Below are 16,164 nucleotides of genomic sequence, written 5' to 3' on the forward strand. Positions count from 1 at the left end.
GTCATTGAGTCAGCTCCCAAGAAACAAGGGATGGGACAAGAGGAAACAGCCTCAAGCTGCACCAGGGCAGGTTTAGATGGAGCTGAGGAACAATTCCTGCCCCACAGGGTGCTCAGGCATTGGAACAGGCTGCCCAGGGCAGCGGTGCCATCACCGTCCCTGCAAGGGTTCACACACTGTGTAGCCAAAGCCCTCAGTGCCATGGGTCAGTGGTGGCTTTGACAGTGATCGGTAACGGTCGGACTGGATGAGCTCAAAGGTCTTGTCCAACCTTCTTGATTCCATGATTCAAAGAGGGTGTTGCACATCAGGAAACAATGTCCAGACCCAGCTGTGTCTGAGGCCCAGCAAGGCCAGGAGAGCCTTGACCTGCTGCCTGGAGCCCCCTTCACATCCAGCCTGCATCCAACTGGCAGAAACAAGTGCTGGGAGATCTGGCAGTGGGGCCTCCAGCCCTTTCCTCTACAGCAGCAGAACCCAAACCCCTTCTGGAATCTGAAACATGATGCAAACACAAGAAACAGCAAATTAACAACACAAGGTGAGCTCTCCACCCACCAATACTCCCCAGGACCTGACACCCCCTCCCAGTGACTTCAGCTCTTCTGCAGGAGCTCAGCAGCATGGAGCACACTGTCCTGCCTGCGTTAGTTCTTCCCTGGGAGGGTGCTGAGGCGCTGGCACAGGGTGCCCAGAGAAGCTGTGGCTGCCCCATCCCTGGCAGTGCTCAAGGCCAGGTTGGACACAGGGGCTTGGAGCAGCTGCTCCAATGGAAGGGGTCCCTGCCCGTGGGAGGGGATGGAGCTGGAGGAGCTTTAAGGTCCCTTTCAACATAAACCATTCCATGATGATTCCATGATATCTTTCCTTGCACGTCAGAGCAGTAACTGCAGCAGCTGCTGTTGCAGGAGGGAGCTGTTGTCTTCTCTCCGAGCGTTTGCTGCAACCCCACATCACACCCATTAGACCAGAAGGTTGGGAGGGAGGTCACGGAGCAGCATCCCAGAGACATCCCTCGAGATGCAAGGACATTCCCAAGCTCTCCCTGGGGCTGGTCCAGCTCGGTGCTGACCCCAGCCCCGGCTGCGCACAAGCCGAAGCCCCGCCCCTCTCACAAACCACGCCCACCAAGTTAAACCACGCCTCTCCCAGCCAGGTCCCGCCTCCTCGGCTCTGGCACCCCAAACCCCGCCCCGCCCCTTTTCTACCCTTCTGTGATTGGACAGTTCCGCCCGCCACTCAGAGCCTCCGCCGTTTTCTATTGGTCGGCGTTGATGGGTCTGGCGCGGCGCCCGCCTCCTGCGGGCTCTGGCGGGCGCTGATAGGCGGCGGCGGGCGCGGTGCCCCCTTCTCCCCCCCCTCCCGGCTGGGCCGCGGTCGGTGCCTGGCAGCAGAGGCTCGGCGCCGCCATCGCCATGGGCACCCGGGACGACGAGTACGACTACCTGTTCAAAGGTACCGGCCCCGCGGCCGTGCCGCTCCCCCCGGCCCGGCCCGTCAGGCCTCACAGCTCCGGCTCCGGGGCGGCCGCCGCGGCCTTTGTGCGCCGGGCGGCCCTGCCCGGCCTCGGCGGGGCCTGGCCGGGCCTGGCTCCGGGGCCGCCGCCGGGCTGTGGAGGGGAGCCCCGCGTCAGGCCTGCGCGCTGGCAGCGGCCGGTGGGGATCCGCGGGGGCCTGGGCGGGGCCTGGGCCGGGGGGGTCTGGGCGGGGGTGGCCCCAGGATCGCCCTCGGTGCGAGCCGAGATGGGGAAACTTGGGTTCCGCTGGAGGACTGCTCGCAGGTGCCCGCGGAGCGCCGGGAACGGGAATAGCATTGACTGGGCTGTGCATGGGGTTGTGTTGATGCTGCTGGCCCCGTACCTGAGACGTTTGGATTGCCCAGCAGCTGCATGCAGAGCCTGGGTGGGGATGTGGGTGGCTGCTGACGCTGGCTCAGGTGGGTTCAGTGTCATTGGTGGGTAAGGGTTGCCTCAGGTCAGTGTCCTGCGTGTGTGAAGGTGCCTGAATTGAGCTGTTCCCTGAAGTGCCCCACATCTCTGCCTTTGAGGCCTGAGCAGTGGTGTGGATGGGTCTCAAACGTTTGCCTCCATGTTTGCTTCGTGCTCATCTGCTGGAAATCCTGGCTGCATGTGTTTGCCTGTTCCGTGTATTTGCTTTGCAGCCTTCAGGATAGGGTGGAAAACACCCCTGGTTTCTTCTCTGTCTGTAAAGCAGAAGACTAACCTCCAAAAATATGCTCAGCTGTCTGGGGCTAAACTAGTTTCCTTCTGAAGTCAATCCACCACCTATTTCCCAAGTGGTTTAAGAGCCAGGAACTTGAAAGGCTAAACATTTTACTTCTTTTCTTTCTTTCTGTGAATGATCAATGAGACAAAATTACATTCACCTTGGAAATGCACTTTGAATTCTATCTGGATGAAACTTCACCTAAAGCTATTTGGTCAGGACCCATCCTGTGTTGCTGCTGCAGAGGAGCTTGGCATAGTTTGTAGGTCTTAATGAAAAATGGGGGGTGAGGGAATTGTCCTTTTCTCTGTGTCTTTTGGGTAGGAGTTGTTGTGTGTTTTTGTTTTGGGAAATGAACAAACCTTCCTCGTATTTTCCTTCCTTCCTTACTGGCTTTTTGGGACTAGGCAAGAATTGATGCATATAAATGGGACCAAGTGGGATGACATCTTTGCTGTAGGGGTGTTTCCCCCTTCTTTTCCTCCTGCCGCAGCTAGTAATGGAATTAGAAGTCAAGGGGAATTGATGTCATGAAGAAAAATCATGCCCAGCGGTTTGATTGGCTTCTGGTTTAGCCCCTTCTTAGCAATGTACATGGCTTCTGAACTTTCTTCTATCTGATTCCTGTAGTATCAGAGGTAGAAATAGCAATGGAGAAGTCTGTGAAAGATTACTTTTATGAAATTTAAGATTTGACCACTCCCTCCTGTTTCCAAAGGAAGTCTGGTTGGGACTGTGATTTTTAGCTTTTACAGTTGCATTTGTGTTGGAATTCTGCATCCTTGTGCTGTGATATTATTTTGGATGCTCCAGTTGAATGAGGTGTTGCTTTAAAGTCACAATTTTTCCTTTGATTTTAATATAGTGGGAGATCTGGAATTGGTTGTGCAGGAACTTCTGTGATTTAGCATTGATTGAGCAACCTGCTCTAGTAAAAGGTGTCCCTGTCCATGGCAGGGGGCTGGAACTTGATGGGCTTTAAGGTCCCTTCAATCCAAACAATTCCCTGATTCTATGATTCTATTAATCAGCTTTATGCGAAGGTTAAAAGGCAAAGGACCCCATTTATTGTTAGTCTCTTTCACGTGAAATAGTGTCTATAAAACAGTTGGCTAGGGTTGAAAATGGCCAAGGGGGTTTGTAGCAGCGGTCTCTGTGAGCTGGCTCACTGTTCCTGGTGTTCTGCCATTCATGGTGTCCATCAGCTTCTGCTTCAGGACCAGCCATTTCCAGAGGGAGAGCCCAGCATCAGTTGGCTTATTGGGTCTGGCGCACAGTAGGCAAAAACTGATTTAAGGTTTGGTGGCCCTCTGGGGATGTGAGTGTGGTCATGGTCAAAGCTGCTCTGCTACAGTAGGGCCTGTTTATTCCCTATTTCCCTTTCTTCTGCCTGCATCCTGTTAGTCAGAACTGCTCTTCGTGTTGATCACCACAAAGTGACTGAGCCAGCCTTTGGGAGAAGAATCTGGGTTTTGTCTGTGGGGCTGTGAGGCTCTTGGGGAAGTGTTTTGGTGATGGAGTCCAAGCAAAGCTGGTGACTCTGGGCTCTGCTCCAATTGGGTTTGTAGCTGGGATGGTTAAAAAAAGCAGGAACTTCTCCTGATGAGTTTTGAATGGATTTGATCTGGAACAGAATTCATGACCTTTTATTAGGAGTAAAATACTGGAAGCCTTGTAGCTACTCAGATGTGATGTGCACATGAATGTTCCTTTCCAGCAGAGGAGCTGTTATCAGGGTTTATTTTCAATCTGATGCTGGCTCGTGAGAAAGGAAGGAAAAAACACCCAGAGAAAAGGGGAGTTTGCTTTTACCTTTGTGGGATTTTGGAGTGCTCTGATGAGAGCTTAAGCCTAACAAAGCTTGTGCTTAGGACAGATGTCAGATCCGTCATCAATACCTGGCGACCTAAAAGACTTTTTATGTTTCTAATGAGCTTTTCTATTCTGTCAGGACTTGTGCATTTGAACAGGCAGTGCTCTTCCCAAATGTCAGAACTTTATCAAGGTCTAATCACTTGGACCAGAATCTGGAAGGTATCTTCTTGCTTGATTCCTGTAGAAAACAAAAGTGTGTAGGTTCTGTCTTCTTGTGCACTTTCAGTCTTTGTATCTTTCTCCTGACAGTGAAAATGCCTGTTTGATGCTCAAGGTTGAGTATTAAGGATGCACTACTATAAGGCAGAGGGAACATTATAGAGTTGGGATCTGGCTACCTTCCTTTGTTACTTCTGCATCCAGTAACTCCTCAAAAATGCTCTCACAAGCTCTGCTAGGACCCGGAGCAACCTGGAAAAGGAGGAGCCTGGTGCTTTGCTGCAGCTTTGCCTGGTGATTGCAGCTGAGGTGAGGAACCAGCTAAAGTAGCTCAGGACCCCCTGAATTTCTTCCTGTGACAGATGGAGTTAATGATCTGAGAGCCATTGCATGGTTGATACACAAAGCTGATGGCTCTAAAATGCCAGAGGGTAGGAGGTGGCCAGACCCTGGAGAGGAGGCTTTGCTTTCTCCAGCTGCAGGTTGATGAGAAGGTAATTCCCTTTGGAAACAGCTGAAGCTTCAGGGTTTTTCCAAGCTGGACTGGCTTGTATGGTGGATGTTCTTACCTCTTCCTCATCATGGTCAGGACTTTGAAGTAGGCTACAGCCTCCCCTAAGGCTGCAGATCACTGTGTAAGGTGGGTGAGCTTTGGAACACCCAGTGGAATTAGTGATGAAAAAACTGTTGGTCTGGAAAATAAAGCTAACAAATCCTAGAGTTAGAACTCCTCCTAAAATCTCTTTATAGTGTTCAAGACCAGGTTGGACGGGGCTTGGAGCAAGCTGCTCCAGTGGAAAGTTGGGACTGGAGGAGCTTTAAGGTCCCGTCCAACACAAACCAGGCTGGGATTCTATGATTTTACCCTATAAACTGGATTCTGCTGTTTGCCAGTTAGGGCAGAGCAGTGCGAGGAGCTGCTTAAAGCTGTCCCAGGTGGGACATTGTGGCTGCCTGTGGCTGTGGGACCCACCAGCTGCCTGTTCCTGCCTCTGTTGTGCTGTGACTGTTCAGCTGTGCCAGCACAATTGTCTGTCTGTGCCCTCAGCCAGATGAGGCGAGGGGGGAGTCCAGAGCATTTCAGCTGTCTCCCAGCGCAGCTCTGGAGCTGTAACAGGGCTACAGCAGGAGTTTGGGAATGTGCTGGCAGTGTGCTGCCAGGGCTGTGTCCTGAAACAACAGCCTGAGCAGCAAAAAGTTATAATAACACTGCGAGATGAGTATGATCCTTAACCCTGGGAGAACGCTGGTGAGCTCATGCTGGAAGCGTGGAATGACAAGAGTCATCTGTAATCTGTTGTGGGGGGATCAGGAACGTTTTCTGTCCATGTCTCCTTTGCTGTAGGAAAACCAGATTGTTGAATGAGGAAGATCAACAGATTGGAACTGGAGTAGGACATATTCCCAAGGTTGAAGAAACTTCCTGGCAGTGACTGCCTTTGCTCAGACCAGGCTGCTGTTAGTTTGAATCCCAAAGGCATACATGACACAGGATTTGCCGTGACTAAGGGAGGGTGGCTTAATTGCTTTTAGTCTGTTTCCCTTTTGTTATTTCTTGCTCTGGTCAGTCACACAGGGATTTAAGAAAACAGAGCTAATGCACCTACACAAAAATAAAGAACGTGGAATGCCAAATCCTGGCTCTGCAGCTGTTGAGGTTGAGGTCTCGTGGAGAGCCTGGTGCAGCGTGGCTGGGTGTGAAGCAGCAGGATGGCAGAGCTGCAGCCCTGAAGGAGGGGGAAACTCCTACTACAAGATGTACCTTTTATCTTTCCTTCTAGTAAAGCTGGGTTTTGTGTGCTAAAGATCTCCCTGCACTACCATTCCTCTGTTAACATGGCAACACCTCGTGTGGAGGCAGAGATTTCGAGCTCATCTTTTCCTTCTCCCACAACCTCTGAGAGCTTGTTTTGCTGGCATAGGTTCTGCTTTGCTTTATATCCTATTTGTAGGATCAAATGTCTCCTATTTTCCCCTTTTTATGGTGAAGATATTTATGAATTATTGAAATAAAACACCCTGTATGGCCTCAGAAAGGTCTGCAAAGAATTGTTTCATTCAACTTACTGTGGCTTTTATATTTTTATTATTTTTTTTTTTAGCTAGAGTAGGTTTATACTGTACACAGGCTTTTGGTAGTCTGTTGCCATGTTCTTGACTTAGTGTTAACATGGGGCTTTGGGGGCTTGGGAAGCAAGCTATGAGTGATAAAAGGTGGCATCAGTGTAACTTTCTCCTATGTTTATCTAGCTTGCAGCTCCTCTGGGTCCTGCTCCACTGCAGTGTGTAAATGCTGGGATGAAGAATTACTAACTAAAATACTGTCTTTTCTTCCAGTTGTTTTGATTGGAGACTCTGGAGTTGGGAAGAGTAATCTCCTGTCCCGTTTCACACGCAATGAGTTCAACCTGGAGAGTAAGAGCACCATTGGGGTGGAATTTGCCACCAGGAGCATCCAGGTGGATGGGAAGACGATAAAAGCCCAGATCTGGGATACTGCAGGACAGGAACGATACCGTGCCATTACCTCAGCGTGAGTACCAGGGCTCTGCTCAGGCTGAGAGCAGAGTTCTAGCAAAGCTAGTGCAGAGAAACTTATGGGTAGAGAATTAATGAAACCCATTTGGGACACATGACAAAATCATTATGACAGATTTCAATGTAGATCCAAGTCATAAGATGGGTAATACTTTAGTGTTCTTTGATTAATATAAAGAAAGTAATTTTTAGATTCTAGTGGTATATTATAGAAAAAAATGACCGCTTAAATCAAAAGGGTGGGATGGTCTGTTCTGAGCCTTGTGATGTGGGGTTTTTACCTGCCCTGGATGTGTTGTCTTCCATCCGAAATGGCACTCATTCCCCATGCTGAAGCTGGATACTGTCTGGCATCAAGCTGTAGTGTAGGCATGGTGGCTTCTGGTCTCTATTGCCCCCTCAATGTTGAGACTGAGGGCATTTTTAGAACAGTCTGGAGCCACAAACTCCCCTGAAACCTCAATGACTGAATTAGTTACAGCCCTGAATATTAGGTCCAAGAGTGCAGGATGAATAACCAGTAAGCAGGGAACTGTGGTACTACTGACTGTAGCATTAGGCACATCCCTGCTTAGAACAGTGGTGCTGAGAAGCTTTTATGCACAGCATCTTGTTAATCTTGCCAGTGTCTTAAGATGTAACCTCTGGGTATAGCTGTTTTATGCAGGTAGTAGGCAGAAGTATATTTGGGGGGAGAGCAGGAGAGAACCCTATTGGCAGGCCTGGTTATCCAGGGCATGTTCTGACTAGTGAATTGATATTTAGTGTTACAGATGTGTATTAGTTTTTAAAGGGACCGACTTGTTTCTGAATCATGTACAGATTAAGCCATTTGTGTCAACCTCAAGATAAGTGGAACTTTCTCATTGGGATGAAATAGGGTAATGGAGAATAGGTCGGAGAACAATAGAAGAGCATGGAGCCCAAAGGGCTCCTCTAGGGAAGCAATGCAAAACAAAGGAATGCAGAAGCAGATGTGATTTCAAATTGCATCTTGTTAGTGTGTTTTTCAAATGTATTTTCTGGTTTGTGACCCTCAACTTGTTCTCACTGCTGGAAAAGCACAACAACTGCTGCTGAGACTGTTTCCACAACAAGCTGTGGCTAATGAGAAGCAGTTAATCTTTAGTCCTGTGCTCCTGCCTCTCCTCTGTGCTGGCATAAGCTCTTGCTTGACACATGGCTGGGCCAGTTGAGCTTGCTGAGCCAGCACAACACCAACCAGCAGTAGAAAAGGGAATGTTTTCTGCTGACTTAGTGTCCCAGATCAGTTCAGGGATTTGGTAGCCAGGTGCTGGTGGAACAGAGAAGTGGTGGGATTGCCTGAAGAGAGATGTGACTGTTACAGTGTTGCTGGTACTGACTGGCTTGTGCTGTCCTGAGCCCTTGGCTTGAGTTGAAATGCACCCAACCTGTAGTCACCAGGATAAAAGCACCAGGTAACAAACCACCAGGGTTTTTGGTGGAACTTGGACAGAACTCTGAAGTGTTGTACCTTATGGTTTCAGATATTACCGTGGTGCTGTTGGGGCTCTTCTTGTCTATGACATTGCCAAACATCTCACCTATGAGAATGTGGAGCGCTGGCTAAAGGAGCTTAGAGATCATGCAGACAACAACATTGTCATCATGCTGGTGGGGAACAAGAGTGACCTCCGCCACCTGAGAGCTGTGCCCACTGATGAGGCCCGGGCTTTTGCAGGTTTGTTGACTGTGTTGCTGGGTTTGTGCTTTCTGAAGGTGATGATGCTGGTGCAAGCTGTTGGCCAGGACTGATCTTTCACCTCAAGTTTATTTTTGACCCTAAAAAAGGCTTTTAGGATTGCCTTATAAGTGAAAATCTCTTGGTTTATGAAATGGTGTGTGTGGTTGGTTGGGTTTGGGTTTTGTTTTGTTTTTTAATATAGTGGTAGTACATGTGATTGAAACTGTCCTTGAGCTGCCTGATAGCTGAAGATGAAACACTTCCTCTAGCAGGGCTGGACACAGTGAGCAACACTGAGAAGGGAAAACTTAACAACAGAAATACAAAATATCACAATCTAAAATGTCTTTCCTTCCTCCCTTCCTTCTTAGAGGGCTGGTTCTGCTGAGGTGCAGATCAGTGTGGACAGCAGTAAATGAATACTGAATCTTCTCATAGGTGGTGGAGTTTCTGCTCCAGAGCACTGATACCATCAGAGCGTAGTGTCATCTAGTTTCATTTATCAGACTTGGGACTGGTAATCTTCAAGATTACAGATTCCCAAGTCTTTCTTGGGAGAAATCAAGTGGGTTTTGTGAGCTGCTGCCACTGCATTAGTTTACTCTCTTCTTTATGCTGCAGAGCCTGTACAGGCCACACATGGGACATTCAGCTTAATTTTGTGTGAATGTCAAGCGTGGAGGTATAGCCTTTCAAATCCTTCTAGGAATATTGCTGGAGTTTGTTTAAATGTGTTCTGAAGTTGGAACTAGATGATCTTAAGGCCCTTTCCAACCCTAACTATACTATAATTGTATGGACAAGGGCTGTGGTGAGAACCATGTTCTCACAAGTGGTCAAAGGGACACTGCTGAAACACCAGCAGCTAAATAATGGGTGCACCAAGTTCCTAACGTAACAGGAAAACAAAAAAGATTGTACCCCATGTGGTTTGGCCTAAAAATTAAGGTGAAAACCTCAAAGTAAATGTGAAGTGATAGTACAATTCTTAATTGAACCACTTGTTATCTATTACAGAAAAAAATAACTTATCTTTTATTGAAACTTCTGCTCTGGATTCAACAAATGTAGAAGAAGCCTTCAAGAACATCCTTACAGGTACGGGTTTGTTTTTTGGAGGACCTCATGAGGTAATGGCTCTTCTTCGCTGGCATGTTTTGTGGTTACCTAGAATATTTGGGAAGTAAATGTTAGGAATGTTGGTTAGTTTGCAGGCCTTCCAACCTTAGCTTTCTGTTCTGCCTCCAACCCCACACATTGCTTTCTGCTCAAGAAGCTGGAGGTTTGTAGTCTCCTGATAGAGAGCCATGAAGATGCTGCAAGGGCTGGAGCAGCTCTGCTCTGGAGCCAGGCTGAGAGAGTTGGGCTGGGGCAGCCTGGACAAGAGAAGGCTCCTGAAGGGGAGACCTGAGAGCAGCTCCAGTGCCTAAAGGGGCTGCAGGAAAGCTGGAGAGGGGCTTGGGACAAGGGCCTGTAGGGACAGGCCAAGGGGAACGGCTTGAACCTGCCCAAGAGAGGGGAGACTGAGCTGAGCTCTTAGGCAGAAGCTGTTCCCTGTGAGGGTGCTGAGGCACTGGCACAGGGTGCCCAGAGCAGCTGTGGCTGCCCCATCCCTGGCAGTGTTCAAGGCCAGGTTGGACACAGGGGTTTGGAGCAGCTGCTCCAGTGGAAGGGGTCCCTGCCCATGGCAGGGATTGGAACTGGGTGAGATTTTAAGTTCCTTCCAACCCAAACCAATGTGGAATTCTCAGAGGGGAAGGTTCTGTGTAATTTGTCAGTATGCTTGTTCTGGTTTTTGGAAAGCTCTTTAAGATCCATACTGTGAACAGGAGCAGTTGGCAAGATCCAATTCCTGTCTATTCCTTACCATATCTGAATTGTAGGCCAGTAAAATAAGTGAAGGAACTGAACACAGTCTCCTGGGCTCCCACAAGTGTTGAGATTGACCAGCGCAGGTACAGTGGGGATGTGGCTAGTGAGACTATGTAGTCCTGAAAAGGCCATTCCTAAAGCGATTACCTAGGGGAGAATCATCTTTCTATGCGAGGAGAAGAAACCTAGAAAAATGTGCTGTGTAAAGCAGTGAGGAGGGAAGAGGGTGGGAGCAGCAGGACTGGAACTTCCTTACTGGCCACCAGTTTGAGGGGTCACTAAAGGCTGGGGTGGGAACCCAAACAACCCACCAAAAGTAAAGAAACCCCAAACCAGCAAAAAAAGCTGCAGGTAGTAGCCAAGGGAATGAGATCAGCTTTGGTTAAAGGTTTCTATTTTAAACATTGTAAATATGTCCACCTCTTAATAAACACATCAACAAACTCCACAGAGTTCCCCATGATTTTGAATCCTCACTAAAGACTTTGGGTGTTGCTGTTTTCAGGCTTTGGCTGCATGAATGTGACCATAATATTTACCACAGATTTCCAGGGAGGTCCTTGCCCTTTTCCTGTTTCACAATAGAGGGAAGTTGGAGCAAGGACTGTAGTCAGTGAAATACATATATTAAAAAGTTTTCAACTGAAGTTATTTCTACTACCTGCACTTGAAATGGTTTGTTTCTGAAGGCCTTGACTGTGGCAGTCTCTCTTTGGTGGTTACAGCTTTGTGCTTTCAGGCATAGATTAATTTGAATCAAAATTCATCTCCCAGGAAAAGCATTTTTGGGTCAATATGGAGCTTTATGGGACCATGTGGCTTTTTACTGTCATAGGTGGGAGAACAGATTTGTTGCAGGGAGGCACTGCTGTCATTTGGTAGTAGCAGCAGCTTACCAGAAGCTAAAGTGTGAAATGGAGCCCTGTTACTACTGCTGCACAATGATGTTCTGCATCCTGTTGATTGGGGTGTCTTAATTGTGCTGCCTTGTTTTTGAATTAAAAATTATTCCCTGCTTTAGAAATGAGGATTCTCCCTGTGATCCAGAATCCCCTATGTGCTGGGCTGATCCTCAGAGTGTGAGCAGCAGGTTGAGGGAGGAGCTATGCTCTGTGGAGACCCATGCCCCTGCCCAGCTCTGGGGCAACAGCACAAGAGGGATGTGAAGCTGTTGGACTGGGCTTGAAGCAGCCTGCTCCAGTGGAAGGTGTCCCTGCCTCTGGAAGGTGTTGGAGCTGGGTGAGCTTTAAGGTCCCTTCCAACCCAAAGCGTTCCATGATTCTATGATTCCTTCTCCTTTCTCATTTAAGAAGCTTTTTAATACCTATGTTCATGGAGTCATTGAACAAGAACGTGATACAAAGCACTGTGGTGGAAGGCAGCAAGGAATCACGTCTTAATAACTTTTCCAGACAGAGCTGACGTGTCCATTACAAAGTTGGAAAGCCAGCCAGATGTTACATACCACAGCTGCTGAGACTGGATTCCCTTTCACAGCTCTCAAGTTAAAATCTTCCTTGTTCTTGGGTTCTTGCATCACCTCTGACAGCTTGCTCTGACGTGTGCTGTGTTGGAGGCCACGTCCTTCTGTGCTCTGAGCAGTGTGTTCTCATTGCAGAGATCTACCGCATTGTTTCGCAGAAGCAGATTGCGGACCGCTCTGCGCACGATGAGTCTCCTGGCAACAACGTTGTGGACATCAGTGTCCCACCAACCACCGACGGACAGAAATCCAACAAACTCCAGTGCTGTCAGAACCTGTGACCTCCTGTAGATGACTCCTGTGCCCTCCAAATTCGTCTGTGCTTCATTTAGAAACTTGTGTGCACTTCTTATCTCCTGTGATTCAGTGACTCCCTCTTCCCTCCTTTATCCCATTCCCAAGTCCCATCCCCCTCCCTTTCATCTTAGAGCTTTAATCGTAGGGCTAACATCCTCCTGCCTCTGAACTCCCCTTCCATGTGGTGACTTTTGGGCTTGAAATGTAGGCACTGATGTGATAGACATGTTTGTGTTGGAACATCTGCTGCTGGATATTATCCCATGAAACACTCTCCTCAAAGGTTTTTGAGGTTTTTTGGGGAGAGAAACCATGGGGACTTGACTATAACAGTTGAAGAAATAACTACATGTAGGTGACAAGGTTTTTCTCTCCCAGTCTTGTGTTTCTGTAAACATGGGGGAGAAATTAAAAGAAAATAGCTGTCCTACCTACCAAATACTCTGTTTCTGTCCTGATCAAGTCTCACAGTGAGGTTTTTTAGTGGCTGCACACACATAAGAACTCTGAAAATAACATTACTTTATATGTAATTGCCCTAATACAGTTTGTCTGGCTGTGGAGCTTACAGTTTCCTGCTTGGGGAATCTTCCTCTCTTCTTGTTTTATTTGGGAACAATGAAGTATGTCTGCATTGCTTTCTCTGCCACCCTGAATGCCTGTGCTGTGTGTGCAGGCTCTCATGTGGCTTAATATTTATTCATGGCTTCTGTTAAGCAGTTCACATTATTGTACAGTAAGTGCCAGCATCTTGATTTCAGAAACCTTTTGCAACCTGTACAAGTAGCTTATTTTGTACTGTAGGTCAGTGTTGGAAAGCAGGAGCTTCTGTAGTTCCAGGGTTGGTTTATGTTTCTTTTGCATGCTGCTTTTTCTCTAGATCTCTCCTACCCTGTTTTGAGTGAGTGAAGCAATATGTTCATGTCACCTATAGACCTGCACTTGTAAGGGGTTTGGTTGTTGTAGAGGAACACGATAATACATTTTGTAAACCTTCTGCAGAACCATCTTGAACTTTCTCTTCATGACCTTTCACTATTGACTTTGCGCATAATCTTCTTGACCTCTACTAAAATATGTAATACTAAGACTTCACATAATAACTACTAAGCTGTTGTTTTCCTCTCACTCAGTTTTTACTGACTGTAACTCTCAAATGATTGTACTTCACCTGATGGAAGGGATTTGTCATCAGCAGGGCTAACTACTACAATACTTTGTTTTGCTGAATGGGAAGAATGTTACCACAACTTGGTGTAGTCAGTCTCTTGCTAGTTTGTGAACATCTGTGACGGCTTTTCATCCTTCACTAGCTCTTACACACTTGGCATCCCCTCTGGTACATGCTGAATGTTATGATGAGGCAAATATTGGGTGAAACTATCTAAAGGAAGAGTCGGAGACCATCTGCTGCTCTCTGATGCAATTTGCAGTGAATTTTTGCTTTGTATTTTGAGACTGTACCTCACTTGATGCCTATTAGTGAGTTACTTTTTCTTTTCTGATACAAAGCAAATAGGAAAGTGAATTGTTCTTCAAGGGGAAATCTGACATTCCAGTCTCAACTGTTCTGTCTGGTTGTGTAATAAAATTAAGGGCGGTTAACTCTGATGGTTTTTCTTTTCTAAGACTTCCAGACCAATGCCTTTAATTTTGTACTGTCTGCATCCAGAGGGCTGTAGCTCATAGCAAAGGGTGCACATGGTGCCTAAGCACTTCCACTTTTCACCTTTGTTTATAGAGGATACATTCAAGGTGAAGGGGTTCCCGCTTGCAGCCTCTTCCCATTGAATGAAGATAAAAATTCCTCTTTAGGCTCTGTCCTAAAGGGGTCCCAGTTCAGGATGCACCTTTTAACACTTTAATAGACTCTTTGCTAAGAGAAGATACAGCCAGTGGGAACTGGGGCATCTTCTTTTCAGTGGTCCTAGACCAAAATGAAATGTGCAGGGCTGATAGATAAGCACCCCATCAGAGCGGAAAATTCAGAGATACTGAAAATACTTCATTCAAGAGCAGGTGGACACTAATGGAGCTGAGCTCCTTCATTTTTGAACAAAACTATTAAATGAGTTGAAATAGTGTGAGGAAAAATGCTGTTAAAGACAACTTAGTTGAGGGTGTGTATGAATGGGTTTACTCTGCAAATCGTGTTCTTAACATGAAGCTTCTAAACCTGGTGTGCTATAAGAAGCTGAGAAGCTGTTTAGTCACTTCCTTTTCTCATAAGGATTTTCTTTAGTCTTTGGCTTTGTGGGAGACTCTAAATGCCTCAGAGTCCAAGCAAAACGTCCATGTCTAGGGCTTAAGTGCCATTAAATTATACAGCTATTGAAGAGCCCTTGTACAACTTTATTGTGCATTGATCAAACCCCCCTCAGAGCAGGTGGATTTTGGGCCTGTGCTGTTAATGCCAGGGGGGCTGGGTGGTTTTGAGCTCTGCTGTGTGTTGTGGAAAGCCTTTTGCTGCAGGGCTCTTTGGTGTACCCAAGGTGTACCAACTGCTAACTCCCCTGTTACTTATGGAAAGGCCAAAATTCACCCATAGAGGTGGTTTGATGGTGAGCACACAAACAGGCAACTGGTAAAATTAAGTTCATTGGGTAGACTAGCCTCAATCTATGTGCTTATCTTCCTCTTGAGTCAGATGTTTAAAGACTAAAGTGAGTTAAAGTCTCTGCCAAAAGTTTGTAGCCTGTACAGGCCAAGAAAGCTTGGTTCATAGGAAGGTTTGGAGCTCTACACTTGCATCAAAGTAAAAATCCAGTTGATAAGTAATTGTTTGCTACTTTTTGTGTGTGCTCTGGAGATCATCAAGGCACTATGATCCCTTCTCAACATCTCTAGCAGGTTAGAAGCACTGCTGCATCCTAAACATCCCCCTCGTTTGGGTTTCTTTACGGGCTGTTGTGTTAGATCACCTCCAATGACCCCACAGTATGTGGAAAGGCTGGTAACAGGGTATTTGTGTGTGAACAGGATGCAGCAGGGTGGGAAGGATGTACAGAAGGTATTTTTGTTCCCTTACACTTTGATTCCTGCATGCTGTACTGTTGCAGAAGTTATGGATGTAATATGTCTTGGGGACTGGCAGTGGATAAGTCTTACCTGTGCTTGGTGATTGTTTCCTTCCCAAGCATAAAGGAAGACCTTGGTTAGAGGTTCTAGACTCTGCAGCAGAAAGAAGATCCTTATGGAGTGACCCAGTCACTTAGGGAGGCCTTTTTCCTTCAGAAAACAAATAGAACAAAACCCAGTATTAAAGGTAGGGCCTGAAATTGAAGTAAGAAGAGAAAAATCAGTCAATTACAGGTGAAGACTGACTGTCCTTACAGTAAAACACAGTGAATCTGGGCTGAAGTTGTATTCTTTTGACTTGAAGACTCTTGATAATGAATGGTGATTGATGGAGTATCTCCAGGGCTTCACTCTTTCCATAGATAATAATTAACTTTACACAGGTCAGATATCAAACAGTAGTGTTGTCCATCAGGCTTTGTAGGCTATAACCAGCCTTTATGCAACCCGGAAGAGAAGTTCCTTTCCTTTACTTTTCCCCCCGGTTCCTGTGTTAAGTGCAATTCCACTCTGTAAATACCGCCTCACTCGGTTTTTGTGCATGGTTACGCTGTACTGTGGATATAAAGATTGCCAAATCATACCGTGTGTACGACGTTCTGTTCCAAAGGCCGGGCGAGGACCAGGTGTGGACGGAGCTTTGGGCCTGGTCCGTCCCCGGCTCCGCTCCTGCCTCAGGCGGGTGGGGGGCGCTGGGCTGAGGGGAGCGGCGGACGGGAGCTCGCTACCGCCGGTCCCCAGCACCCGGGGTGGCGGGGAGGGAGCCCGGGGCCGGGCCGGGCCCTCCCGGAGCGGGGGCCGCGGCTGCCTCAGGGAGCAACGGAGGAACCGGGAGCTGAGGAGACCCGGAGTGGGCGGGGCCCAGTTGCGTTGCAGGGCTCCTATTGGCCAGCTGCTGTTGACAGCGGGGTCGCGTAGCGACGCCGGCCGAG

At 47.6% G+C, this 16,164-nt stretch overlaps 1 protein-coding gene and 1 long non-coding RNA gene across 2 annotated transcripts; one reads left to right on the forward strand and one right to left on the reverse strand.

Moving 5' to 3' along the window:
* The first annotated feature begins 1,322 nt into the window (after window positions 1–1,322).
* RAB11B (RAB11B, member RAS oncogene family) lies at window positions 1,323–15,813 on the forward strand. The gene is made up of 5 exons (XM_034070974.1): window positions 1,323–1,455; window positions 6,597–6,792; window positions 8,306–8,499; window positions 9,520–9,600; window positions 11,993–15,813. Exons 1-5 carry the CDS (start codon window positions 1,416–1,418, stop codon window positions 12,136–12,138), a joined length of 657 nt encoding a protein of 218 aa, XP_033926865.1. The 5' UTR covers window positions 1,323–1,415; the 3' UTR covers window positions 12,139–15,813.
* On the reverse strand, window positions 9,353–15,402 carry LOC115947480 (uncharacterized). Its single transcript, XR_004550408.1, has 3 exons — window positions 15,263–15,402; window positions 11,840–12,052; window positions 9,353–9,669 (listed from the first exon to the last, which is right to left on the reverse strand). It is a non-coding gene; the product is annotated as an uncharacterized lncRNA (long non-coding RNA).
* Window positions 15,814–16,164: the final 351 nt, after the last annotated feature.

Source organism: Melopsittacus undulatus, chromosome 19 (assembly GCF_012275295.1).
Source record: "Melopsittacus undulatus isolate bMelUnd1 chromosome 19, bMelUnd1.mat.Z, whole genome shotgun sequence".
NCBI classification, from domain to species: domain Eukaryota; kingdom Metazoa; phylum Chordata; class Aves; order Psittaciformes; family Psittaculidae; genus Melopsittacus; species Melopsittacus undulatus.